The sequence below is a fragment of the Xiphias gladius genome, chromosome 8 (assembly GCF_016859285.1).
Source record: "Xiphias gladius isolate SHS-SW01 ecotype Sanya breed wild chromosome 8, ASM1685928v1, whole genome shotgun sequence".
Taxonomy (NCBI): Eukaryota; Metazoa; Chordata; class Actinopteri; order Istiophoriformes; family Xiphiidae; genus Xiphias; species Xiphias gladius.
In genome coordinates this window covers 17,262,632-17,288,941 of record NC_053407.1, presented here as the reverse complement: position 1 = coordinate 17,288,941, position 26,310 = coordinate 17,262,632, and the positions used below count along the sequence as shown (strand labels likewise).

The 26,310-nt window shown below is 39.1% G+C and overlaps 1 protein-coding gene across 1 annotated transcript in view; it reads left to right on the top strand.

Annotated features, from left to right (window-relative positions):
- Positions 1-26,310, top strand: part of LOC120793329 (FERM domain-containing protein 5) — a 54,381-nt gene that overhangs the window by 21,848 nt on the left and 6,223 nt on the right. The window contains exons 2-11 of the mRNA XM_040133303.1: positions 17,717-17,821; positions 19,418-19,460; positions 20,054-20,132; positions 21,290-21,387; positions 22,116-22,239; positions 23,225-23,312; positions 23,429-23,517; positions 24,239-24,302; positions 24,442-24,524; positions 25,518-25,592. Of these exons, the coding sequence (XP_039989237.1) occupies positions 17,717-17,821; positions 19,418-19,460; positions 20,054-20,132; positions 21,290-21,387; positions 22,116-22,239; positions 23,225-23,312; positions 23,429-23,517; positions 24,239-24,302; positions 24,442-24,524; positions 25,518-25,592 (848 nt within the window). The remainder of the gene's footprint in view (positions 1-17,716; positions 17,822-19,417; positions 19,461-20,053; positions 20,133-21,289; positions 21,388-22,115; positions 22,240-23,224; positions 23,313-23,428; positions 23,518-24,238; positions 24,303-24,441; positions 24,525-25,517; positions 25,593-26,310) is intronic.

The window sequence follows — 26,310 nt, the reverse complement described above, 5'->3', positions numbered from 1 at the left end:
TTTGTCACAGTATTGACTTGTTGGTTTTCAACAGCCATTTCCTCCTCCCTTTTCATTGGCAAAAAATTCATAGCTTTCAGTCCAGACAGCAGAAAATGTGACCTACGTAGTCCAGTAATGACGCATTGCCCCTGAGCATTGATACACCCATCACAGCATTTTAAAGGCTTGAAGAAAGCCTTATCTAGCATCAAATTAATGACTATGAATAAATATTTGCATTTTGCATGGAGGGAATTTTTGCGCTGACATTCACACTCTTAATTAACTTTATGAATCTGGTAAACCTTTCATGAGACCGAGGATAAGCATGACAAAGGAACACCCAATTCTTAGTTCTGTTAATTTTTGTTAATTTGATAATCTGGCCAGGTCAGTGACAGTGAGTTTTAACGTTTGTCAGAACTGTTTCTTAGCACTACCATCATATAGTTGGAGTTTTGTATTCAAAATGGGGAATACAAGGAGCTATCTATTCTTGGTCACAATGACAGCCTACTTTTTCCACTGTGGTGTTACAGTACTATGGGCAAGAATCTCATTTTACACTCAAAGACACTCATTTTCAATTGTGACGATGCAGCTATCTTAATTAGAATTGTTTAGATTAGAAATGTTGCTGTCATTTCAGGGTTTGACTTTAATAAACTGTAATGTTTTACTGCTCTGTCTTGTATGCAAGGCAGGTGAAATGGCGAGCTGTTGTGACACATCCAAGTTTTTATGTGTGTATTTTTTAGCTTTTATTAAGCATTTAAAAAATAAGAATATTCTCAGCAAGAATCTTATAAGAATGTAAGAAAATAAAAAGAAATAATAAGAAGCTAAGAAGAACATAATACATTTTAAAGTTGAGAAAATTAAATGCACAATTCTACTTCAAATAGAACGATTTTAACAAAATGAAGCTGTTAATACCATACGTTTTAGATATTTAAAAAAACCTATGGGTAAGTTTCAGAGACTCATTATTTAAAGTTGCACACATGAAATACTGAATTTAAGGGAACAACTACCCTCATCCTTGTCAGTATCTTTGATCATAAATTAAAACTCCCTTTTACATAGTGCTACCCAACGGCGTTTTGGCTGCAACCAGCTTTCTGTGGTAATTATGTGTCAAAGGTTCCAAAAAATGCCCAGTGAATAGCAGTCCTGTTCGCTGTAAAATGTATTTGCAGCTAAAGTGCACACTATTGCTCCACAACACAATAGCACATTGCCTCAGAATGCATTAAGATACATACATACTGCATCTCTATGGACTGAGCCAATCTAGTGTGACAATACTTGAGGTGTGACAGAAGCTGAACAGAGATAATGTCTGCTGTCACTGCCGACATGATTGTTACAGATATGCAACTTCAGCACTCCTTGGAGTAACAACGTGTAAGAGTCAGTTTTTTAATGGTAGACTAGTTGTTGTACGGGCCAAATCGTTTTTTTTATATTTCTACAGTTTGCTGCAGTAAACAGAATGAAGAAAGATAAGATGATAATACTGTTGAAGTAACGGCATCTATAGTAGTTAACCAGAACAACTGCGTTTTCCGCGATGGCATAACTTTTATCAATGTCATCTTTGGAACACATTGAGATTGTCTACTCTTCCTGCTCTGCTTGCTTGGAAAGTGCATGTGTAGTCTTGATCTAATGTTACGACATGATATTTTAAAGTGACAGATAATAACACTTAGATATATCAAGGATGTTTTGTTGGATTAAGCTTTGTGTGTGCGTGTGTGTGTGTGCGTGAGCATCAGGGAGAAATGTTGGGTGGGTGTGTGTACTGTAAGTGCTGCGATGTATCAGTCAAGTTGTTTTTTGTCTATTTTACCTTCTGATAGCACATACTCTCATCTTGATTGACAATTTTTTGCTCAAATGTTTAGTTTGTGGGGATGCATGGTTACCTGAGGATGGTATCTCATTGTTTTGCTTCAGGCAAATAATTCTCTAAGAACTCTTTCTTTCCAGTCTCAAGGTGTCAGTGTCAGGTTGAAAGCAATAATTGTGAATCAAGCAGTTCTTCTTTGATACGATTTAAATATTTTATTTGCTAAGCTATTTAGGGTTGTGTTTGACTAACTTTTTTTTTTTTTTTTCCATTTAAAGTCTGGCACACTCAAATCAATACCTTATGTAAGCTGTGTGGGAGGCAGCTGAGGATGAATTTGAGACTGTTACTTAAGAAGACTGAGTGCTATCTTTACATTGTGCATGTTCTGCATGGAGTCGCCTACCTTCATTCAAAGGGCATGCAAGGAAAGGTAAGGCCCTGAGTAAGGGGAGGCTTGTAAGAAGTGCTGCTCATGGATACGGCTGTTGCTATGAGACTGTCGAAAATGTGTTTGATGCTCAGCTCTGTTTTGAGAAAAGTTAAAACATTTTTAACACCTAATGCTTAGGCCGCTGTACGCCAAAATTATGCTAAGCGCTCTGAGGTGAACATGCAGTAGTGTGCCCATTTCCACTTAAAGCAGGGAGAATGAGAAGCCGGTGCTGTAAAAGTACACTGCACAGTGCGTTGTAGAGTCTCTTCTCAGCTCCTCTCCAGAGTTTCTTTCACTGGCAAAAGCTGTCTGATCAGCTTATGAGGATCAATCTTTTCACACAGCATGAATAACAGGGAGAGAAAAGGCCATGTTTGTCCCTCCGGGTTTGTGTTAAGTGTTAGACAGTTGAGGGAAGTGGTTACGAGAATACACTGCCAAGTGATGGTTCTGGAAAGGGCACGATTCTGGGGTCACATGACAAAATGTCTTTGAAATGACTGTGTCTATGAAAAGCTAAAAGACATAGTTAAAGTAATCATCAGTGTTACCGTGTGTCAGTTTTGTTAATACATCTTCCTTTTATGTTCAGTAAAACTGCTGGAACGCTTAGACACATATTCAATCTCTGCTTTGTCTCAACACATGATGATGCTGGATCCCTCATGATTGCACTGGAGGTTTTTAACCTTCAGTCCCTGTGGAGCCACAAGACAATCAGCACCATCTCTCCCCTGAGGAGAACAAGCTAAGCTGCATGGGACTGAAACTGAAAAGCGGCTGAAAGAGTTCTCACAGCTGCCTTTGAAAGTTCTATTTTTTGCTCCACTTCTGGAGATTCACCCTAAGAGGCTTAATTTATATTAGCTGTACAATCAGATTGCTCTCAAAATACCAGCATTTAATTAAGCATGCAAACCAATTAAGTTATGCTCGTCTTCATTTTCCCTGTGGTTAACCTCGGACAAGGTTAGCTGCAGAGGCGTCCGCAGTCACAGGGTTTGTTCTCAGACTCATAGACCTCTGTGGTTTAAAAGTGAACAAGCCAACATGTGAACCATGTCAGTTCATTAAAACTCTTGTCAAGCTCTAAGATTTGCTAAGCAAAGCACTTACTTTGATATCAAATTTATTTGTATGAAAAGCATAACTAGTGCAGCACCAGTTTTGTTTTATTTAGGGGTGCAATTAATTATTTTCATCATTGATAAATCTGCCAAATTTTCTCAGTTACTCAGTTGTTTGTTAAATAGTACAAAATGCCTGACACAAGTTCTCAGAGCCAAAGATGACTTCTTTAAGATGCTTGTTTTGTCTGAACAACATTTCCTAATCCAAGGATAATCTATTTATTTTCCCTTCTCTCGCAAGACAGGCAAAAACAGGATGTCTTCACATTTGAGAGGCTGGAACCAGCAACTGGTATTTTTCCATAAAAAAGTTCCTTGTAAGATGTTTTGATAGGATTACCTCTAGTTTTATTTTGTTATACTTTTCAATGGACTTAAAATATAATGAGTCTGATATTCATATGTACAGCTTGGATCTGTTTTTAAAAAAAAAAAAAAAAAAAAAAAAAGCTGTTGTGATCATTTGATTAATCGATTAGTTGATCGACATAAAAATAATTTGCAAATATTCTGATATTCAAGTCATTGTTAAAGTCATTTTTTAAGCAAAAATGCTAAACATTCCCTATATTCCAGTTTTTGCTGAATTTTTTTGTCCTTTATGATAGCGGAATGAATATCTTAAGGTTTTTGAACTGTTGGTCAGAATAAACAAGCAATTTGATGGCATCACTTTGGGGAATTTTGATGGGCATTTTTTTTTCACGATTTTCTAACATGGTAATGACCAAAAGATTAATTGATTAATCATAAAAATATTTAGCAGTTTAATAAATAATGAAATTGTTAGTGGCACCTTGAGAATGAAATTCTGCCTATTCTCACATACTGCTTGTACAATGTACAGTACTTTAGAGCTTCGAGATGTTATGCAATTTTCTGTATGACATGGCTTCTGATGTTGAATGGATACATACTGTACATTGTGAGAGCTCAACATTAGAGCTTCACACACTTTGTCAGTGGTTTGTACCATTATAGTATATCCTTCTCCAGAAGAGATAGCACGACTTGTCATGGGAGTTAACTCTCGCATTTTTTTTTCAATGCATGGCCACTGGGATTACTTTGGCCTCATCAAAACATTGATTGAAGAAAATATTTCCAGTGTGTTCAATTTAGCTCTAACGGTGTCGAGGATTAGGCAATAGGGAGACTCCTCCTTGAAGCTTCCTAACTGACACCACAGTAAATCTCTCAAATAAGCTGTCACTCCATATCCCAAGCTAACAACTCAGCAGCACTTTTTAGCTTGTCCTGCCTCGCTGTTTGGTTGCCAAGTACAGCACAGTGGGTTGCAGACAGCAGCCGCCCTCGCCTTCACAGTTAAACCCTTCATGGCTGTCACACTAAATAATCAGGGAAAATAACACAATCTCAAAGAAATGATTGTGCTCATTATTCCATCTATAAGATGGTGAAAAGTAAGAGAAGAGCTGCTGTACCCTCAGTCTAACTCAATAACCATCCCGAGACAGTGTGGAGTGTATAGTGCCTGCCATGAAAAGTAGCCAGAGATTACATCACATCAAATTTGATCAAACAAAACAGGGTTTACATATTTTAGGAACATTACTCTGTTAAATCTCTTAAAGCAATAATAAGCTTGGTCTATTTTGAAATAAAATGTCTTTGTCATTGTTCTTGTTGCAATCCTAAAAGACTTTAGAAGTTTTTTTTTAAAATATGTTGTGTGAGATTTGTAAAATGGTCATGAGAGTGGATTTGATGAGGCGTAATGGGTTTGTCGCCTAGGGTACAAGCAGTTTCTACAGCGTGCTCTGGCAGTTTTCGAAGACAGCTCAGTTTTTTAGGGCACTGTAGAGCTCAGCGGCGTTGAAATGGCTCTTTTTTTCCCACTAGGCAATCCAGTTGAGTGCGACCAATTAGATAATTTCCTAATTTCCCCCATTTTTATTGGAACCTGGGAGTACTTGTAATGAGAGCTTCTGATTTTTGAAGGTTGTTTCACCTTAGTGCAGCCCCTGAGAGGAATAGACTTCAGGGAGTGTTGGCATGTTTAAGTCCATGTACTACAAATCATGCATACTTCATATGACTGTTTAATATTTTTTTGAAGCAAACCGCAGTGTTTTAAATTTGTTTTTTTCTTACTACAGTATAAAAATCTATTTGCAGAGACATGAATCTTGCCTCAATTGAAACTAATGATTATTTTAATTATTGAATTTCTTGATTAATCAATTTATAGTTTGGTCTATACATTTAAAAAAAAAAATAACCAAATTGCTTGCTATCTCTGACCAACAGTCCAGTGCTGAACTGCTGCTCCCCACTGAATTGAGTCAGTCTTCACTCTAACCACGCAGGGCATCATTTAGGGGCAGCAGAAGCAAGTTTGATGATCCATCCATAGCCAGATTTACTGATGTCATAACTTCGTGGAGCTGCATTCTACGAAAACCTTGTTTCTCTGAATCATTTATTGACCAGATTGCATCTCCCTTGGGCTTCCATTAGAGCGTTGACACACAGGGGCAGTGGTGGGCCTTTCACGCCTGTGTGCACAGGCAGCCGGTCTCTAGAGCCAAACAGCTTTCTGCATTTTTATGGCTGGATTCACCACTGGAAAGTGATCTTTCCCGGGGCTCTGGAGACAATGGAGAGGGTGAATGCCGTACCATGGAGGGCGCCTCTGCTCAGCATGAGACATTTAAAACAGCCAAAGGGTTGCTAATTCTGAGAAATGGAGCTCAACATCTTTCCACCAGTCAATTGCCTGATTGACTTGCTTTACTGCCAGTCACACAAGTACTGCTCTTATACCATATACGAGCCCAGATATTCCGATACTAATACATTATAGTAAGTCCGCCAAAAAGACAACCACTGTGGTAGCTATTACATTTTTTAGCAGCAGTGGTTTGATTCAGAAAGATAAACAGACTCTGATTTACTGTATGGTGAGTGCCTCTGGCATAGCAGTCAGACTCAGCTACGAAATATATGGAATGTCACCATAAGTATTACAGGCACACTGAGTGAAATTCAGAAATCACCACAGTGATTGCTGGATGCAGTTTGCAAAGAAACATTATATCATAACTATGTTGTGTGATATTGTAAAGAAAAATCAATCCATCAAGAAACCTAAGTCTTTTGACAAGCCCTACAACTACAGCAAATTCAGCAGCCCATCAAGTGTAATGTTCTCATCCTCTGTGCTCACATCAGTTGTATCCAGCCATCAAGCAATTTAAAATGTCTTTGTTCGACGAGATAACTCTGATGTAAATATGTTAAGTAGAGTACTAGGGGTGGGCGAAATGATGATATATACCGAGAGACTATATAAATTTGTCTACCATCACAGATTTTTCCATACCATTTAAAACACGGTAGCTATCCAACTCTGAGTGTATTAGATGATTGTGGGCAATGTTGCAAATCAATGAACAGGTGCACTTTATGTGTTTATATGATTTTTGTGTCAGTATGATGATGTATTAAAGTACTTTGACCTGTAAGGTGTTTCATTTGCTGGATTAGCCAAAACAGAGTCTTGACCAGTTAATTTATCCATTAAAAGTGTCTTAGTTGACTTTTCAGAAACTTAACTAAATCATGATATCTATCAACATTGACATATGACATGTGACATATACTATGATTTCATCCATTACAGACCTGTATGATGGACTCTTCTTGATGTAACCAGTTGAAACCAGAATCTAGAAAACATCTCAACAGTAAACATAACAACAGTAAACATTTTTGTGTTGTATGATACTCAATACTAAGATTACTTAAAAAAAAAAAGAAAAGCTGTTTATTTTTGGTTGACTGCCAATGACCTCCTCTGTGGGTCCACACTGCAAAGTCACACAGAAAAACAAGTGTGTCTGTCGAGAAAAAATTAATCCATCTGAAAGCTTCCACCTACTCACTACAGAAAAGCTTGAATTTATTCAAAATGATTCAGCTGCAGTCTTAGCAATCTTAACAGTGTGTCCTGCTGGCAAATGTGCAGTTTACCTATGTTGCCTTGTCAAATAATGGAGCCTCTTTGTGCTTTTGGTTCGAGGCAACAGGGGATACTATCACAAAGCCAGGTTTTTGGGTTTCTAAAGCCATCTGTCAATACACTGCACAGTGCTCTCGGTGTGTTGCTTGTGCTTGTCTTTGTTGTATGGAAAGTAGGAGAGTTGGAGAACCTGTTTGCAGGAGCTTTTACGTTATAGACTCGTGTATTTGCTGAGATAAGTAAAGATTCAAATTCCACTCCACAACCTATGCATGGCCGTTACTTAGGTGATAAATTAGTCAGAGGTGTTCAGAAGTTCTTAATTATGCAAAAGGGGAAAAAGGCTCTTAACGATGCTCTGACCACAGAGACTGTTGTCATTGTATCTTTGATCAGCAGATACTAGAGGACAAAAGAAAGTCTACAGTTTTCAGTCAAGCTTTTAGATTGGTTAAGTTGGTTTTGACCTGAGCAAACAATAAAGAAAAATACTAAATTTCAAGTGATCTCTGGAATTTCTGCCTCATAATATCACCCTTTTTTGCGTTTCCACACATACAATGAATCAAAGCATAAACAGGTTTCATCTTAACTACATTATGCTCTTCTGAGGTTATTTATTAAACACACCAGACTAGGTGACGTGCTTGTCATCACCTCTCTGGTCAACACTGGTTGTAGGCTCTCAGACGAATTAACCGTTTTGGACAAGGTAGTCTCACATTGGACTAACTTAAAATGACAGAGGAGGGGTGAATCTCAGCAACAAAGTTCTCCATAGATGGAGCCCTGAGGGTTGTTCTTAGCTGTAGCCTAACTGATTCTGAAGTGCAAAACTATTCTTCACAGGCATCCAAACACAACACACAACAAGTCATTGTTCTGTATGTTTAAGTATAAGTGTATAAGTGTGCAAACTACTGGGAAATATAGTCATTGGCTTTCCTGATCCAAAATACAAGATGCAATATTTTTGCCATGTGGCTTTGATTCTATTGAATCCTGTCAAATGTACAGGTAAAATGACAAAAGGGCCAGGCCCAAACGACGTTTTCTCCTGTGACTTCACATTCAATCAACCCACTTGACAAAAATAGGAGAGGCTGCGGCTGGGAAATATGCCTCTTTAATAATAATAGAAAAGTGAATCCTGAGTGAATCCTCTGCTTTCCCAGAAAGCCCTTTTCTTTCTGCCCTCTATCTCACGCAATCTTGCTTTTCATTAAAGATCTGACGGCAGCAGTTTATTGAAGGAGACACATAATGCTTTAACCAGCTGTTTTGTTTGTGTCAGCAGGTTCTGTAAGTAGCAGCAAAAAGGACAATTTTGCAAGCAAACTGTTAAGTGTGATAAACAGGAGGAAAATTTCAAGTCTAATTTAGAAGTGTCAGTAAAGTTCAGATGAAACTGACACTGGGAGGCAATCAGTGTACAGTCAGGAGGGGACCGTGAGATGAAATCCGTGGATGTGCACCTCCCAAAGAGTAGTTCCGCATTACCACTTAGTAGTACCACTTTTAATCATACCGAGCAGAAGGTGCCGTGGTAGTGGAACAATTAAACCCGATGGGTGTCCACGCTTATTTTAGAGATGGCAGGCTTGAAAGAAAGGGCCAGTGGTGAAGACTGCCTGGTAAGCTCCAGCTGCCTTTGCCTGATGGGGGGGTTGGATTTGGCAAAGAGGATGAGAATGGAGCTCAGTGAACTAATCGCCTCATTTTATTAAAAAAAAAAAAAGAGCCCATGCCTGAGACACAGTGTGAAAGCTCCTGCTTGGGTGTAGCTCCTGTTAAAATGTAACTTTATGAAATGTATAAAGAACACTAAAGGCTCAGAGGCACTGAAAGCTGCGTATGCCAAGAAATCCAGTAGTGCAGTGCTTATGGCTGTTTTACTGATAAACAACAGACATTAGTCAGTGTGAATGAGTCTTTGCAGGCAACTCAAATGTGCATGTCTGGTACAATGTGTCATGCCTGTGGGCTAAACCTAGATGTAGTTACGATAATATTGCATGCTGTAAGACTGCCAAGTTCTCATTTCATGTAGAGGTTAACAGCGCATGAGAATAAATGTCAGGTCCGAGGGGCTGATACAGTTTGAATTAGCGACACTGATTCATTGCCAAACAGCCTTTAACTACACTGTGGGAGACAGAATTGGCGCATCACCACCACAGCTGTGGAAATTCCAAAAAATGAAGTATTGTGTATATGCTAATCCCAAGCATGAAACCAATTGTGCTGCTCCTTTTGTTTTGGGGTTATTTGTCACAATTCTTAGTAAGAAAATCTAACTGTTGTGCAGAGGGGGGACAACTCCAAGCTCACTAAAAAAATAAAGTAACCGGAGATGTGGATAGGAAAAAAAAACCTTTAGCTGGTCAACAAAAGACGAATCCGGAGACTGGATGATGATGATGACATTTTATTCTTCTAGCCTAGCTCTGCGTGGAGGTCTTCACAGGGTATGTTTTGGAATAGTCGTACCAACAATGCTCAGCTGTATGTGCAGCTGAGAGATGCGACAGTAAAGCTATTACAGGCTGGCAATGAAATCCATCACTGGTGGGCTGAAGGACTGAAGGACTAATGACTCAAAGATCCTCATTGAGAAATATATTCATTTCCTTGTGCCCGCAGGAAGGCATGGAATCCTTTAGGCACATGTCACAAACAACTCTCCATCAAACGCACATCTAGAGCCACTTTTCAGGTGGTGAGGGTGCATCCTGTTTGTAACAGTTTGTGTCAGTGTTTTGCAGTAGCTATTTATGAATGACAGTCAAGGCTGAGTGACAAACTATATGTTTACAGGATTAAGTGCTCCAATGACGACAGCCATATTCAGCTGGAATGTGGCAAAGATGTCCTACTGACTTGTTGAGCCCCTTACACTTCCTGTAGCGACACCTTGAAGTTCACATTTGTAATTTTTAGTGAAATGTCTTGAACTTTTGGCTGCGGGCAAAACTCATTCAATTCCCATCAGAGTGTTCTTTATGTTTAGTGCTAATTCGTAAATGTTAGCATGCTAACAGATATTATACTTACTTAGCATTAGCATGTTAGCATGCTGGCAGGCCTAAGTACAGCCTCACAGAGCTGCTGGCATGGATATAGACTCTTAGTCTTGTTTGGAAGCATCTGTAATTGGTTAGCTTTGCATGTTTAATATGTTTTTTTGAAAAACACTTAAAATTGAAGATGCAAATCCATTAGAGTGTATGTTTCTTGTGTTGCAAACAGGTTTAAAGCCACAAAATGTCTTTTAGTTTGCCATGGACACAAGTAATTCTTTAAATCCTTTTATAATCGTGATTTGTAACAGTAGACATAGAGCAGTGTGACAGCTCTAAGCTGTTACATTTGCTAGCCTTAACATTATTTTCAAATATGCATTAAAAGAAGGTCAGAGACAAACGGCTGCCGCTACTAACGTAACACATCCTGTCGAACAGATGGTGTTTTGCAGCTTTTCTTTCCATGATTTCATCACAGTTTTATAATTATCACTTTTTATTGGACTATTTTCACATTTTTTCCTCCTGTGATTACTTAACAAACTGTATCCTAAAGCACTAGCAGACAAAGCAATCCACCAAACTCACACAAGGTCATTGTGCCTCCAATCTTCTTATCACATATTGGTTAAATTAAAGATAAACCCGACTCCCAAATTGTGAGTCAATTACTTTTTACCATGTGGAATTTGACTCTTTTTTATTTGTTATTATTATTTGCTTTTATTTGTGTTACAGTACAAACTCATTGGTCATAACAATGCTGATTTGTTAAGCGCCCTGCCAACAGTGTCAAGCAGGGTTACAGCTAAACATATCAATTATGAATCATTTTTGAGAGGTCTTGAGGAGATGCCTTGGCATTTAGCTGAATAGAACATTCCTCTCTCATGAATTCCTCTTTTAATCATTAAATGTCAGCTCACATTTCACCCATTCAAACCATTTGTGGCAATGCTTCTCCATTGAGAAGCTCTAAAAGCAATTATCCAGATCACGCTATCCACAGCTCTGTATTTCTTTACTTATTCTCTTGATTTCTCACATTTCTGGGATAAATCCTCGCACATTCTCATTGTGTTTTGATGGCCCACTTTCCGCCTGGTGAGACTGTACTGGAAGCAGTTTCTCTGGTTCACAGCATTGTCTTGTACGAAGACTCATTACCACTGCATCACGTCATATCTATGCATGCCATTAAACCATTCAATTTCTCTTATTAATTAACCACCAGTAAAAAAAAAAAAAAAAAGAAATGTGTGTTTTTGTATGCTTTGTACAGTTGAGTCAGTATTTGTTAAATCTTAAAAGTGCACTGGTTTGTCTTTGCACTATATGTTCCTCGAAACGTCACTCTGACACTGTTCAGTGTTCTCCCATCCCTTTAGCATCCAGATTTGATGATCGATGATTTAAAATAGTCTGAGTGAAGCTTTTTAATCACTCTTGAGATATTCCGTCACTGTCTATTACATGTTCTGTGTCTCCTTTGACTTTCCAGGGCATATAAATTAATAACCCTATTTAAGAACTGCCATTGAGCTGCTAATGTAAATACCAAATGTCTGACTACGTGCTGATCAATTGGTTCCAGACCCCAGGGAGATGAATCATTTTGTTCAAAGCTTGCGGAGTTTTTGGCTTCACCATTTATCATACATGTCTATTTAGGAACATTAAATGTTATCATATGATAACCGATGGAGCTTGTGTGAAGTCCCACTGACCAGTGGATCCCACTCAGGCTCATGATGTTGATTAAGTAAATTCATCTCAGATCATACGCTGTACTACTCAGGTTCTGTTCATAATTGCTAACTGGATGTGGCTTAGTGGTCGAGGAAGTTTTTTGAGTTTTGTATTAAAGACACGTAACTCTTTCAGTTCTGTCTTACTCAATGCTTTTTTGTTTTCACCCCACTGTAGTTATATTGAGACGTGTCCATGAATGCAGTTCCTGGCAGTCTTGTGTTTACAATTATATGATTTTACAGTTGTGTTTTAAAACACTGATTTCTTAGCAGTGACTGTTAAATATACTGCTGGTGGAGGAACCAGAAAAGAGCTTGCCCAGTGCGTGTCAATACTCTCTAGGAACATCTGTTAAAATTTGGTTTGGCAAAGCAGTGCACCTTGGATTTCTGAGGTTAATCCACTAATCGATTAATCCACTAATCGATTCCCATTAGCCTGCATCAGGAGTACCTGCTTTGTTTGTCCTAACCGTGAGATCCAAGCAGCACTTTCTCCATTGTTTTTCAGAACTTATCAGATTTACACAAAATTAATTTTCCCCACGTCCTCAGCAGCTTGAAACTAATGCTTTGAAGTGACATCAATTATTTTCTTTTCAGAGATTTGAATTTCTAAATTAAAATTGACATTTTTGACCAAATGCTGCAATTGCCTGCATTATTTTATGGTGCAGAATGGTCTAATAATGACCTAAATGTACCTAAATACCTACTATAGTAATAATTTGCATGATTTACAACTAAAATTATTGTAAATGCATAGACTGACATGATGTGCTCTATGTCAACATCTGTTAGGTAGCAACTACTAATTGTTGATGTGTGCGCTTGATGAAACCATAACACGCTTTCTGCGTTACAGAGCAAATTAATGAATTTGAACTAGGTGAGAAGCGTTTCCTCTCGTAATTTTGAGAGAAACAAACTGGATTTTACGGTGTACTGTAAAGAGAGCTTCATATTAACTTTAAGTGGTAGTGGGTTGGCCTTTTTTGTGCTCTTGGTCCCCGCGGAAGTGCCAGGCTCATGACTTGAACTCTATGCAGCTCGGTCAGGAGACGGTTTGACACATTAACCAGCGCAATCACTCCACCTCCTGGGACAAAAAAAGCAATCGGTTTATGAAACCAAAGAAATCACCTCAGCGCTCTAGGTAACTTTAACCCGTTATCTCACACACACACGCGCCCCCACTCACACACACAGTCTCTCGCAGTCATTGACATCGTGTTTCCTTTCCTCTCACTATAAAGTGATACAATCTTTTATTAATGGTCTGTGCACCTGCGTTGACATGGAGACCATTTTAATGATTAATCTGAAAGGAAAGTGCCCATTGTACCCTGGGGCCTCTTTAGGAATCAAGAAAACCAATGTGTTGTTTTCAATTACTGGCACGTAGGAAAGATCTTTCTAATTCTTTTGTGTCTTTTTGAGATGTCTGTCAGATTATTTCAGGAAGCCTGTGAGAGATGTGGACACATTTGGTTGTTGACAACACACAGAAGGCTGAGTGTGTGACTGAACCAATTCCTGGGTGAATCCAGTCAAACAGTATTCATAGTATTTAAAAGTAGTTAATTGGTTACAAACTATTTCAAGCATACATAAAGATGCCAAATAATTAGTAAATACATATATATATATTTTTTTTAAAGTCTCAAACAAGTTATAAAGCACTAAGCATTAAGCACTTTACTCCAGCTACATCTGTTTGTGGAGACCCAAACTGTTCTACATTGTTAATAAAAAAGACAAAATGAAATGAATAATCATATGGATAAAGTCAATTAAAATACATGCTGTATTTGACCAGCTGTCTTCTTGGGCTGAATAAGTAGACTGCCAGTAACACAACAGGCTCTGCCGTGTTTCTCTTGACCGACAAAGACTTTGTGATGAATGGTGGTTTTATGAAATAAAACAGTCAGAAAAATTGTGTTGTGAAATGCTAACAGTTTGGGAAAAACATTTTGTACTAAAAACTGAAGTGAAATAAAAATGACTTCAGATTAACTGTGTGTAAAGAAGCAGGAGGAGGAGCTAAATTTAAAAGGCTTATTGAATATATATTTTGTCTATATTTTTGTTCATAGGATTATTTGTTTTACAATGTGTAATTTATTAAAATTGATCACTTTGCTTGTCCATTTCTGTTAAGGGAGAGCTGCCCAACCTAGGGGTTGAGACCAACGAAACAGGTCAAAATATGAATTCAAAATAAGAAATAAGAATAAACTAAATTATGCTACACAAGATTCAGTTTATTTCTCTCTTTGGTTTGTGAAATACTGCATAGTTAACATTTATTTATTTATTAATCAAGGAGATGTTGTTATTAATGGCTTGTAACTGATCCATAAAGCATTAGTAAATGGTTTATTAATGCATTAAAATGCCTTTGCTGACAAAGACATTAAAGATTGATTGAGTAAGCAACCAAGAAGGAGCAGCTCTTTTTTAAACTGCACAGGGAAAGCATGAATTTTGCATTTTCAGAACAAGAATGAGCTTTTGCTTTTCAGTTGAAGCCTGGATCTATTATTGCACATCACATTTGTTTTTGATTTGGAGGTCATTTTGGATTTCCCTTCCAGAAATATCATTCGCTGATGCTGTTTCAGATTTATTATTTCAATGTTTTTCTGTTTAACTGGGACATTTTACCAAAGGTGGTTTTCTACTGAACAAATCCATCCCCGTTACAGGGGCACATCTCTCACAGTTTATGTACTAACTTTTTTTTTGTAAGGAGGAGACAGAAGGCTCGAGACTATACATTGAGTATTTATTGAAAAAATACAACATGGCAAGATTGAATGTCGTAAATAGGTTCACACCTGGTCACATGGTTGTTTTAAACTCTTTCCACCACAGCTCAAACCAATAAATCCTTTTGTAAATCTACTGAGGCTCCTTTAGGCCTATATTGAGATGCCAGTTCGGACGAGGAAATGGTTCATTAGTATTAATTAGAAATTTTAGGACATCCTTTCTCTCCTGCAATCACCGCGATCTTGTAATTAGAAAGAGTGGCGGGGGAATAGTGCAGCTGTGCTCGATGTGGGGCAGAGATGGAGGTAGGGGGCACCGGGGAGCAAGAAAAGGGGGAGAGGGAGGATGGTTGGTGGGAGTGCTGTTGAATACTAACAAACTTGCTCTTTCCTTGCAACAAAAGAGCAGATGTCCTTGCTGACTCAGTGTGTCCTCCCCATACAGAACCATTTTTAAATTTGTGTTTGGCTTTGCTGCTCCCTATGGCTCCCTTGAGCAGAGTTCTCAACCCAGAGAAGAAAACAAAGGAGGAATCACTCTTAAAAACACAAATATTCTTAGCGTCATTGTGTTCTTTTTGTATTTTAAGCACAGAAAACCTGAAAATCTTTAACTTCATTGAGATTCTAAAGGATTTTCAAATTATTTTACGTGTATACATGGTCAAGAAACTGGCTTTCTCTAGAATTCGAGCTGGGGAAATCGAGTTTCTCCAAACTAGGTTTCTCTTATACATGACAAGAAATTACTGTAGAAAACCAAATGAAGCCTGGTTACTTAAACACAGTTATTGAGGAATCCTCGTGAAAAAAAGAGTTTGCAAAAAATACCACCCACTCTGGGTGTACATTTATGTTTTATTTGTGTATATATATGTGTCTGTGGTCCCTCCAAAATGCTTGTACAAATGCATATCTTCCTGGACGACCATAAAGATCTTTGCTTCTCCATTTTATCAAGGCTCTGCAAGTTATCAGGCACATCAGATTGGTTATTGATGTTAAAACAAGAACTGGCAAGCACCCACAAGGCCCCTTCGGTCTTGCTACAGACAGGTCACTTAGCTCCAGTAGCAAAGCTGCTATTGGCATTTGGTCGCAAGAGTCACAGCAGTTTAGCGACAAGCCCAGCATCGACAGGCCTTTGTCCTAATGAAGTGCCTGTTATCTGCAGCCTGAGTAATGGCATGGAGGAGAGTGCTGCCACTGACGCTTCTACTGCCGTCACAGGGGAAACGGGCACAGAGGGAGAGGGGAAGGAGGAATGGCTGCGGCTGTCCAACCTTGACCTCAGCTGACCTCCTCATGAGTCATTATGGGGGCTGAGACCTGAGTGGCCGTCAGACTGCAGCCAACATTGGATTTAGACATGGACATGAATACGGCTGGATGTTGCTTTGAGATTTTAATTCCTTAGTTTGAGGAACATGATCAGGCTTTTCTACAGAAGAGTTAACCATCTAACAAATTACTATATGTAACATACGCAGCTGTACAAGAACTTGAATCTAAAAATTAGCAAAGTTTCCTGATTTAGTTTAGGAAATATCTGATAAAATAATCAGTAAACAAGTATTCGTTGCTGATACCTACTACAGACACACTTCGGTAGGTGTTGAAAAACTATAGAGGTTTTATACCCTACCCTAGACATGAGAGGTCCCATCTTAAACCTGCATTATTTTTTTAAATTTTTTCTTATTTTTCTTCTTCTTATTATTATTATTATTACTATTATTGATTCTAGGGCAACAAGCTGTAAACAAAACAGTGACATTTTATCACCTGCTGAAATTGAAACAGTTTACAGTCTATGTACACACCCAGCGGACACAGAGTAACATTAACAATCATTGTCAGCAGTCATGTTTCTGGGCTCCTGAGGAACATAAATCCAATATTTACTCTTCTTTTATCCCTGTTTTGGTCTCCACTAAGTGCTGAGGGAAATATCTGGCTCTTTAGCTGCTAAATGCTCCACTATATTCACCAGTTAAGTCACTAACGTTGGCTGTCTGCTGAGTCAGGAGACTGTACTAAGTAGAGCGGCGAGAGTGATCCAGAACAGTGAAGTTGGAGGCTGAAAACGAAAACGATGAGCTGAAAGGTGCAAAACAGCTGCTGATAATTCTCTGCGGGTTTTTCTCTACGAGAGACACCTTTAACATAATTTAACCCACTGTTAGTTTGCACATTATTTTTTCAGACATAATCATACAGTTTGAGAGTTCGGTCTTGATTCTAACACTTCATTTATCACTCTTAATGTACTTAGGTGTACGTAGGTGTATAGGCTTATAAAACTCTTCCAGAGGGAAAGCAAAGAAATTACTTTGTAGAGCAACTGTCCTGTCATCTTGTGGCAGGAGTGAGTGCTATGGAATGTTTTAGACAGTGTTATGTGTCGCTGTTGGATTACTACAAAAAAAAAAAAAAAAACGGGTTGGGAATGCAGAGTATTAGCAAAACCCCAGTGAGATCTCAGCATATTTAATCCATCCTCTCTTTGAGCTCCTCCTTTAGCTGTGGATGGGGTTTATTCCAGACACTTCAGATGGCTCTGGCTGTGTATTAATATTGGATGAATCTGAGATATCTGTGGCAGGGTTTAAAAAAAAATGTGAAGCACATTCTGCTAGCAGGAAATATTTGTCATGTTGAAACTCAGGACAGTTCTTTTGCTTTATTGAATCTTTTCTTGGCCACATATTCAAATATTATTTGTTGTTGCTGACACGCTTGCTTCACTTCTGTTTTTTTCTTCTCTTCTGTTGCAGCGGGATGCAAAGGGACAGTATCTGTTTGACCTCATCTGCCACCACCTCAACTTGCTGGAGAAAGACTATTTTGGCATCAGATATGTGGACCCAGACAAGCAGCGGGTAAGTGTCTGTGTCTGAGCACGACTGGGGGGTTTTGTGTGCGTGCTTACGTGCATTTGTTTATCAATTTCTCAATAAGGTATTTTATAATAAGAGTAAATTCTATCTAGACAGACCCAAGAAAAAAAATCACATCCCTTCAGTAGTAAACAATACCATTCAGGTCCATGTGCCAAAAGGATTACAAACACTACACTAAAGTAAACTGAGTCATCACTGCTTTAAAATCCTTAGAGGACGAGAAGACTCTAACCGAACTTTGCTGAAGTTTATTCCAGGTGCATAGTACAGTATAGTTTATAATTTGTGTGTGTTTTATGTGATGTTTTTTAAACTACCCATTCCTGGAATAAATAATTAAGTCACGCAACTTCCTCTAATACCAGAAAGTGTTGCTTTTACGTTCCTTTTTTGTAAGGAGTAAAGAAAAATAGATACAGTATGTTAAGACCAGTTGTTTCCCCCTGCTTCGCGTCTTAAAGCCAAGCTAAACTAACGGCTTCCTGGCTACCGCTTTGTGCCTAACGCAACTTAGACATGAGAGCGGTATCGATTTTCTCATCTAACTCTCTAAAATGCTGAACAATTCCCATAACAAACAGCTTTAGGCCCCAAAACTAGAGCCTGGTACATAATAAAAATCAGGCATTTCCTACGTGTGTTTTAAGACAAGTTAAAATTTACCGTAAGCCAAATTTTTAATTGAAATGACAATAATGAGTCTGAAATCTATTTTGTTATATCCAATGCATCCAATGTTTTAAAAGTAAAAGTCGTTGAATGGGAGTTTAGAACGACTCCATGTCGATAAGATTGTGTTGCTCTGTGTCCGTATAAAGATTGCATGCTTGGCTATTCTTTAATAATGGATCGTATTTGATTTAGTTGAACAAGGAGAGTGAGACTGTGGTCAAGAGTGAAAAGTTGTGTTCTTCACTTTCTCTAATTCACGCCGCCTTTCAGAGTGACGGCTGCTCCATCAGGCTCCTCTGCTGTGAGGCATGTAGTAGCACTGCTTGATTCATGAAGTATTCACATGTTCGCAGATCATGTTGTTGTCCTGCAGATGAGCCAAGTCCTGCTGATGGTGCATTCGCTATGCTGTCACTCAGGACTATTTTGGTGGTTGTTGCTGTGGGTGGGTTGGGTTTGCGGGAGGGTTATCCAGGAGAGAGATGGAGAGAGAATATGCTCCCAGAGAGAATGGGAATCTGACTCTGGCCGTAGACACAGAGCCTGTGTAACTGTCACCAGCGGCGGAAGCTCGCTGCTCAGTCAAAATCTGTTGTCTAATAAGCCTCCCTGCTCTAACAGTGTCTCAGGAGACCTCCAATGTATTCACCTGAAACTTTTGATGATTTCATGAAAGAAAACCCTGCATATTCTTTATACTCCATGCAGCTTCGACATACAGACATATAGACATATTGCAGGGCTCGAACAGTCCTGTTGTAACACTATATGTGGCACGAACTGGTTTTCCCCCACAAATGTCAAGTGTCAGTTGAATAATTTGAGGTGTGGATTACACAGAGAGGATTTTTTATTTTGTGAAATTTAATTATTTGCATGTATCTGTTTTTCTTTCTAATGTAGCACTGGTTGGAGTTCACAAAATCAATTGCAAAGCAAATGAAATGTAAGTACTTTGAGTTTATGTTTATTTGTTTTTACTCTTTGAAAATGGGTGATCAAATCCTTCATCCTATACACGAGGTCTGCAGTGATATTGGTGGTATACGTAATATATATGTGAATTAGATCAATCTTTATTAAATCACTTGAGTACTAGTTTAAAAATTTTTAGGATTTATTTCAGTGATGATGCAAATTGATCAACAAAAAAAGAGAACTGTAAATGCCTTGGCCTCGATGTATAGATGTTGTATAAGATTAATATACACAACATAATAAAGATGCACAATATTGTACAGTAAACATCTACCAATAAATAATGCCACAATATAACACACAGTACATTCTAAATAAAGAAGTATAAAAAAATCATGCAGGGAAAGGAATAGTGGAGGACTGATCAAGACAGTTGTTGCCCCTATGAGCTTTTTCTCTTGTTTGGTGCCAGACATTGAATCTATCAATTCATGAGAATAAAATTGTCTGTTTGAGTCTCAAAACAGTTCTGCTTTCTCCCTCAATCACCTGTTGAGTGTTTGATCTGTTACTATGAAAGGATTCCCATCCATTCAAATGTTTGGTGTTTGTGTCCTCCAGCTCAGCCTCCGTTCACCATGTGTCTGAGAGTCAAGTTCTACCCTCCTGATCCCGCTGCTCTGAAGGAGGAAATCACTCGGTATGACCTCCTGTTGCTGTTCTCACTTCAGTTGAGTTGTTAAGGGCTCTTTTTTTTTTCCCTCTACCGCTACAGCTTACCTTTTTTTCAGTTCAACGGTAAGGAAAAGAGCCAGTTTTTTTTGTTTCATGGAGAGACTGCCATCATTTGACAAACCTGTGAAAAGCAGCTATATTTGGTCCTTGGTTTTTTTTTTTTTTTTTTAAAGTAAAGATTGTGCTCTTAAATTTTTAGACAGAGCATACATGTCTCTTCCTAAAACATTATTTATGGGCCTTCATAATTAAAATGCCTGAGTACATAAGTGTCTAAAACATTATGATAAATATTACACAGAACAGAGTTTGCAAGAGGAGTTGTGAAGCATAGAGGAATGTAAAAGCCTTCACTAGTGGTGAAGTACTAGTCAAAAGCAACAACATGTTAGATTTCTGTGTTTGAATGCTCCCATTTCATCCATCTCAGTTCTTCCAAAATATGGTCCTGTCATTATATTTTCTCATTAATTTGCGGAAAGGTGAAAGTGACAAACCAAAAGTAAGAGTGAAGAACAGTGAGTTTACACTGCCTCCACATAATGCTGAGAGTAGCCAGCTGGCGAACGAGTGCATGTACATTTACTGACGTATTCATCACCGACCGGGGGTTGAAGAGTCCACTCTCTCTCTCTCTGAGGTGCAATGAGATCCCTGGTGTCCTCTCCTCTAATAATACTAATGATAGCAATAGTCGTGAAATTAATAATAGTCATTATCATCACCATCCTGGTATTTGAGTGTAAATTTCATGCTTCAGGAGCAGATTGGTTGGGTGAATTTGAAACTAGACTGGAGGCTTTAAGAGAAGCACAGCGTCAGTAGCAGCTATTCCCTCGGGGCCCTCCTACCCTTCTTTCCCCTAAAACAAAACCCTCATTTCAGCTAAATCAAAAAGAAATATTCAAACCCCTGATGGGGAACTTGAACTCAACAGCCTTTTTGGGTTGATCAGGTTTGTTGTTTTGCAGCTCCTACTCTATCTTATTGTTTTATTCCTTCTGTGTTTTCATTTAGAAATGTAACTGTATGGTTGGTTTTGGATATTTATGAATATCATTAGTATGCCCATAAGTGGGCCTGTCAGACTCTCTGAAGTGATTTCTGTCCTTGCCTTTGTAGATATCTTGTCTTCCTGCAAATCAAGAGAGACCTCTACCACGGTCGACTCCTGTGTAAGACCTCGGATGCGGCCATGCTGGCTGCCTACATTCTTCAAGGTAATGGAAGGTGACAGTTGGAAATGACTTACACCACTCTCTGCTTTGCACTGTGTCCATGACCTCTGTTTTAACATGCCCTGTAGTTCACTACGCTGATAAATACCGCCAGTCAAGCGAATAGATTTTTATGTGGAAAGAAACTGAATTAGGTGATACAAGGAGAATCTATGATGCTCATCAAAGGGATTGCCCGCAGTGGTTTAAATTATTTATGGTTTAAGACACATAATAAGCTTTGCACACTCATTGGATGTCATTGCCCATACTGATATTGACTCTAAAACTGGTACAAAGTTAAATTCTGTACTTTGTATGATTATTATACCGGCTTGTACTTCTTCTTAAAAGGCAAGAAGTCATGCTCAATTAGAAAGTCTTTGAAGTGGTTATCAGGCATCTAATCATCCTCTCACCACACACACCAACACATACCTAAACAAGCACAACACACACGAGGCATAGTGGCAGAGCCAACATCACAGGGAGCACAGTGTCTGAGAGGAAGCAGGTCCTCTCGGAGGAGGGGCTGATGAATTAAAGATGGGCTGCCTGGTCAGCTCCTCCTCGCAGAGAGAAATTGGCGTCAGTGTCATCTGCGGGAGTGCAGTGTGGCATGAAGGAACGCAAATGATCCTGGGCATGTTCAGCCCAACTCACCTGGCAAAATATTTTATTAGCTTTGAATGTCTGTGAATACGTTTAACTTTTTCCTTTCCTTCCTCCAGCTGAGATTGGGGATTATGACCCTGGGAAGCATCCTGAAGGTTATAGCTCCAAATTCCAGTTTTTCCCTAAACATTCTGAGAAGCTGGAGCGCCGGATTGCAGATATACACAAGACGGAGCTGATGTAAGAGCCAGAATGTACAGACGCACCTCCACTGTCTGACTGTCTCTGTTTCACATACCTGCAGATCCTGTGCCTGTAGAGGCTGGACAAAATCCAGACTTCCTTTGACATTTATATAATTGACTGGTACCATTGGTCTGTATTGGATTGGCCAGACAGATTATTGTCGGTTATTTGAACAGATTATGTTCGAAAAGCACTCTCTTCCCCACCATACACTCAGATAACACAGTCAGATTGTCTTGAGTTTTTGGCCTGCCCTTTAGCTGCACAGTTATTAGTGATGGGTCCCAACCCCAGCTTTAACTGGAAGACCAGCAGAGCACGATACTGGAGAGGATCGGATAGAGCAGGTGTATGCACACAAACACACACACAGACAGAGACACAAACGCTCTACTCTCACAGACAGGCTGATGAAGCGTGTCACTCGCGCTGATCAGTCTAACTCTGTCAAATGATTCTTATTTGCACGAAAAGAAGTATTAAATCATTTCTAATGTGAATAAGCCACTGTGTTATCTTACAGTAGTTACAAGGCAGTTGAAAGGTTAATGCTTTCTGGAACAAATAAAGGGGATATAATGATATACAGTGAGACACAATAGAGGTGGAATTGCATCAACCAGTCTAGATTTGATGCTGTGGAGGCAGAATGACAAACAGCATGAGACTCTGCTGCCCACTAGTGGTTCATTTCCTCTTCAACACCAAGTAAACACTGTGCTCCAATATGAATACAGTACTCGCACTGTTGAAGTTGAGATAAAAAATATTTTTTTTAAAATACCATCCCATATTTTCTTTGCTTCAGCTGATCTAATGTTAATATTTGGTTTGTTCTGGTATTCTGCCTCTATCGGACATTGGAAATGTATCTGTGTGTGCCTCTCTCACTAGTCTTTGGCTTTTTGAATTTTAGACATTTTAGACTGACAGATGTTTTTTTTTTTTTTTTTCGTGGTGTGTTGTTGCTCTCCCTCAGTGGACAGACACCTGAAACATCAGAGCGAAATTTCCTGCAGAAAGCCCAGATGCTGGAGACATATGGTGTTGACCCGCATCCATGCAAGGTTTTTCAAGCCCTGCTGCACTATATTTAGACAGTCAACATTGCAAAAACATTTCTGTTCAACTTGTGTTTAAATGTGTGCGTCTAAGTTATGTTTCGGAATTGTGTGTTTTTCAGGATGTGTCTGGGAACCCAGCTTTCCTAGCCTTCACACCATTTGGTTTTGTGGTGCTTCAGGGAAACAAGAGAGTTCATTTTCTCAAATGGTGAGCGAAATGAGCAACTTTCTTGTTTGTGAGTTGAAGACAGCACACACCCCCTAGTCTTTGCAGGACGTAAATAGACAAACACTGTACTGCAAGCTTCGACTTTAGCTGATTTGACATACTGTATATGCTCTATATGCAAGGCATTGAAATAGCCTGTGCACTATAGCTGGTTGTACACCGACGGTCAACAAAGCTCCTCCATCTGCCTCTACCTGTGACGAGTGCCAGGGGCAAACGTGTGCACAGATGGCTACTTATGCCAGCTAGATTCACAAAATTACTCAGCAGAAGATCAAGACAATAGCTTGATAACAATAGACTCTACTTTGCAGTAGACGCTTACTGATTTGAATTCAGGGGGATATCTCAATGGCGAAAAGAAAATGTATACAGCAAGATGCATTTCTATTTATTATTTGTCTTTTGTCTGTTTGCATTTAACTGAGAAGGTTACAGTTACAAAATGAAGACAGACTTATTATGTTTGCAGTATTTATAATGGCTTGGTGTATTTGCCTTCAGCAGCGCTCATGTTTCCCCCATTCTCCATTTCTGGTCTGCAGGGAACATTATCAGTTATTTGTTTTGTCAAGCAAACATAGAGGTCTGTGGCTGTTTATGTGATCTCAAAGTGGTTGTCATGAATATTTAAAGAGGCTGTGGCTTTCTGTTTCCGCTTGCTGTATATGTAACTGTTGCTGCGTTGTCTCCTGGACAGGAACGAGGTGACCAAACTGAAGTTCGAAGGCAAGACGTTCCACATATATGCAAATCAGAAGGAGGTGAGAGCATGAATTGTTGGATGTGGAGAAGAGACTTCAGAGTGCATGTTCTGCTGACAGCCTGTAGATTGTGATTTTCTGTCTCAGTTTATTATATAGTCCTGCACGTTCTCTTATTTTCAACGTGCAGGACAAAAAGATCATCCTGACATACTTTGCACCCACTCCGGAGGCATGCAAGCACCTTTGGAAATGCGGAGTGGAGAACCAAGCTTTCTATAAGTGAGTCTATAGATCTCCTCCTTTATTTAATTTCAGTGTTTCTCCTTCCTCCCTGCTTTCATGAGCAGGGAGGAAGTCGCGTTGAATGCAGCCAGAGAGGTTACCATCATAGTACCTTGCTGTCCCTAAAAGACCTTCCCTCTGGGTTGTTTGTCAGCGGGAAAATGAGGTGTGAGTTGCCGCTGACCTTTAGTGAATGAATGTGCACTGGCACGAGACTGCAGGCACTTTAGCGCTCTTCCTGAGATATGGCTCGCCTGTCTCAGCCATGAATAATAGTGCGGGTCCCCTCTGCTCTCTCGCTCTGGAAAGGTGATTTAAAAAAAAAAAGAAAAAGAAAAAGCAGTGTGAGCTCAGAGGCTTGGAGCGGTGTATTAATGAATCGGGCTGATGGCTCAGGTGATGAAGGATGTTCGGGGGGGTTAGCAGATGGAAAGAGAGAGAGGTGAGGGTGTAGGAACGGGCAGAGCTTAGCACATGCATTGATGGAGTTAATAGGATATGACCTTCTGATGACTCTCTGAAGTAGCAGGCTGATAATATTTTATCAACCTTCCACTTATTAAGATCTTACTTTATTAAGGAGTTTGGGGGCTACAAGGAGAGGGCACGGTTAAAAATGTTGTCTTTCAGAGAAGCACCGATATCCCTTGAAAGCAAAATGAAGCATTAAACATTTATGTCTCACTTACTATGACAATATAAACATATTGAATACTGTATGGAGCTGTGTCAGGGATGCAGCGCCTATAGTGCAAACGAAAGGACATGCATAATTTAAAAGCAGCGTATTTGACCCTAGTTTCTGCTTTGTTCTGGGATTCAGAAAGCAAAGATTACATCTAACAGTGTGATTTTATTGGGAGCATATTCTAGCAAGAATGAGTGGTCAATTATTTATATTTTCAAGTTCATACCAGCAATTTCCCTCCCTGTTTTCCTTGTTTAAGTACAATAGGCTTCATTTCTCTTCCTTTTTTTTTTTTTTCACAGGCTTGAGAAGTCAAGTCAGGTTCGCACGGTGTCCAGCAGCAACCTGTTCTTCAAGGGCAGCCGTTTCCGTTACAGGTAGAGTACACCACAAGGCAGTATGACTGATGACAGGGAGGGGAAGACACTGCAGAAAACCCCCAGGTGGAAGTGGAGAGAGGTGTTCCAAGGGGACGTGGCCTCCTGGCCTTCTGGGCTGTAACGTCAGCCTACTTTGTGCGGAGGATAGGACTGACACCTCACAAGATAGAGGACACAATGAAGGGGACTGATCACATTAGGCATTATCACCTTATAGATACTGTATACTGACCTATGTAAATTATACAAAAAAACATATTTTCTCAACTACCCTTAGTGGTATCTAGCCTTTTGGTTTTATTTACACAGGATTTGAGACCTCTGACATTTCTGCTGCTACCTGTACATGATAGAAGTGAATTTAAATTTTCTTTTGTGGGGGCTCACAGCATTGAAAAATTACAATGAAAATTTCCATTGGAACTACTTTATAGCAAAGAAGAAGTCCTTAGTGGGGTGGTGGCATGAAGTGTATATCTCAAAAGCTCAGCAGATATTTTAGATGTTTTATTTAATTTGATAGGTAAAATGCACAACATATTTACTGCAACAGATTTAGCTAAAAGCTAGTGTCCATCTGTAGTCCCTAGGTCAATAATGCAAAGAAGTTCAGTAAAACCAGACATATCTGCATAGCTAGATACTTACTACAGGTGAGTGAGAAAATATTTTCGTTTAGATAAACTACACAAGAAGATACTCGTATATATATATA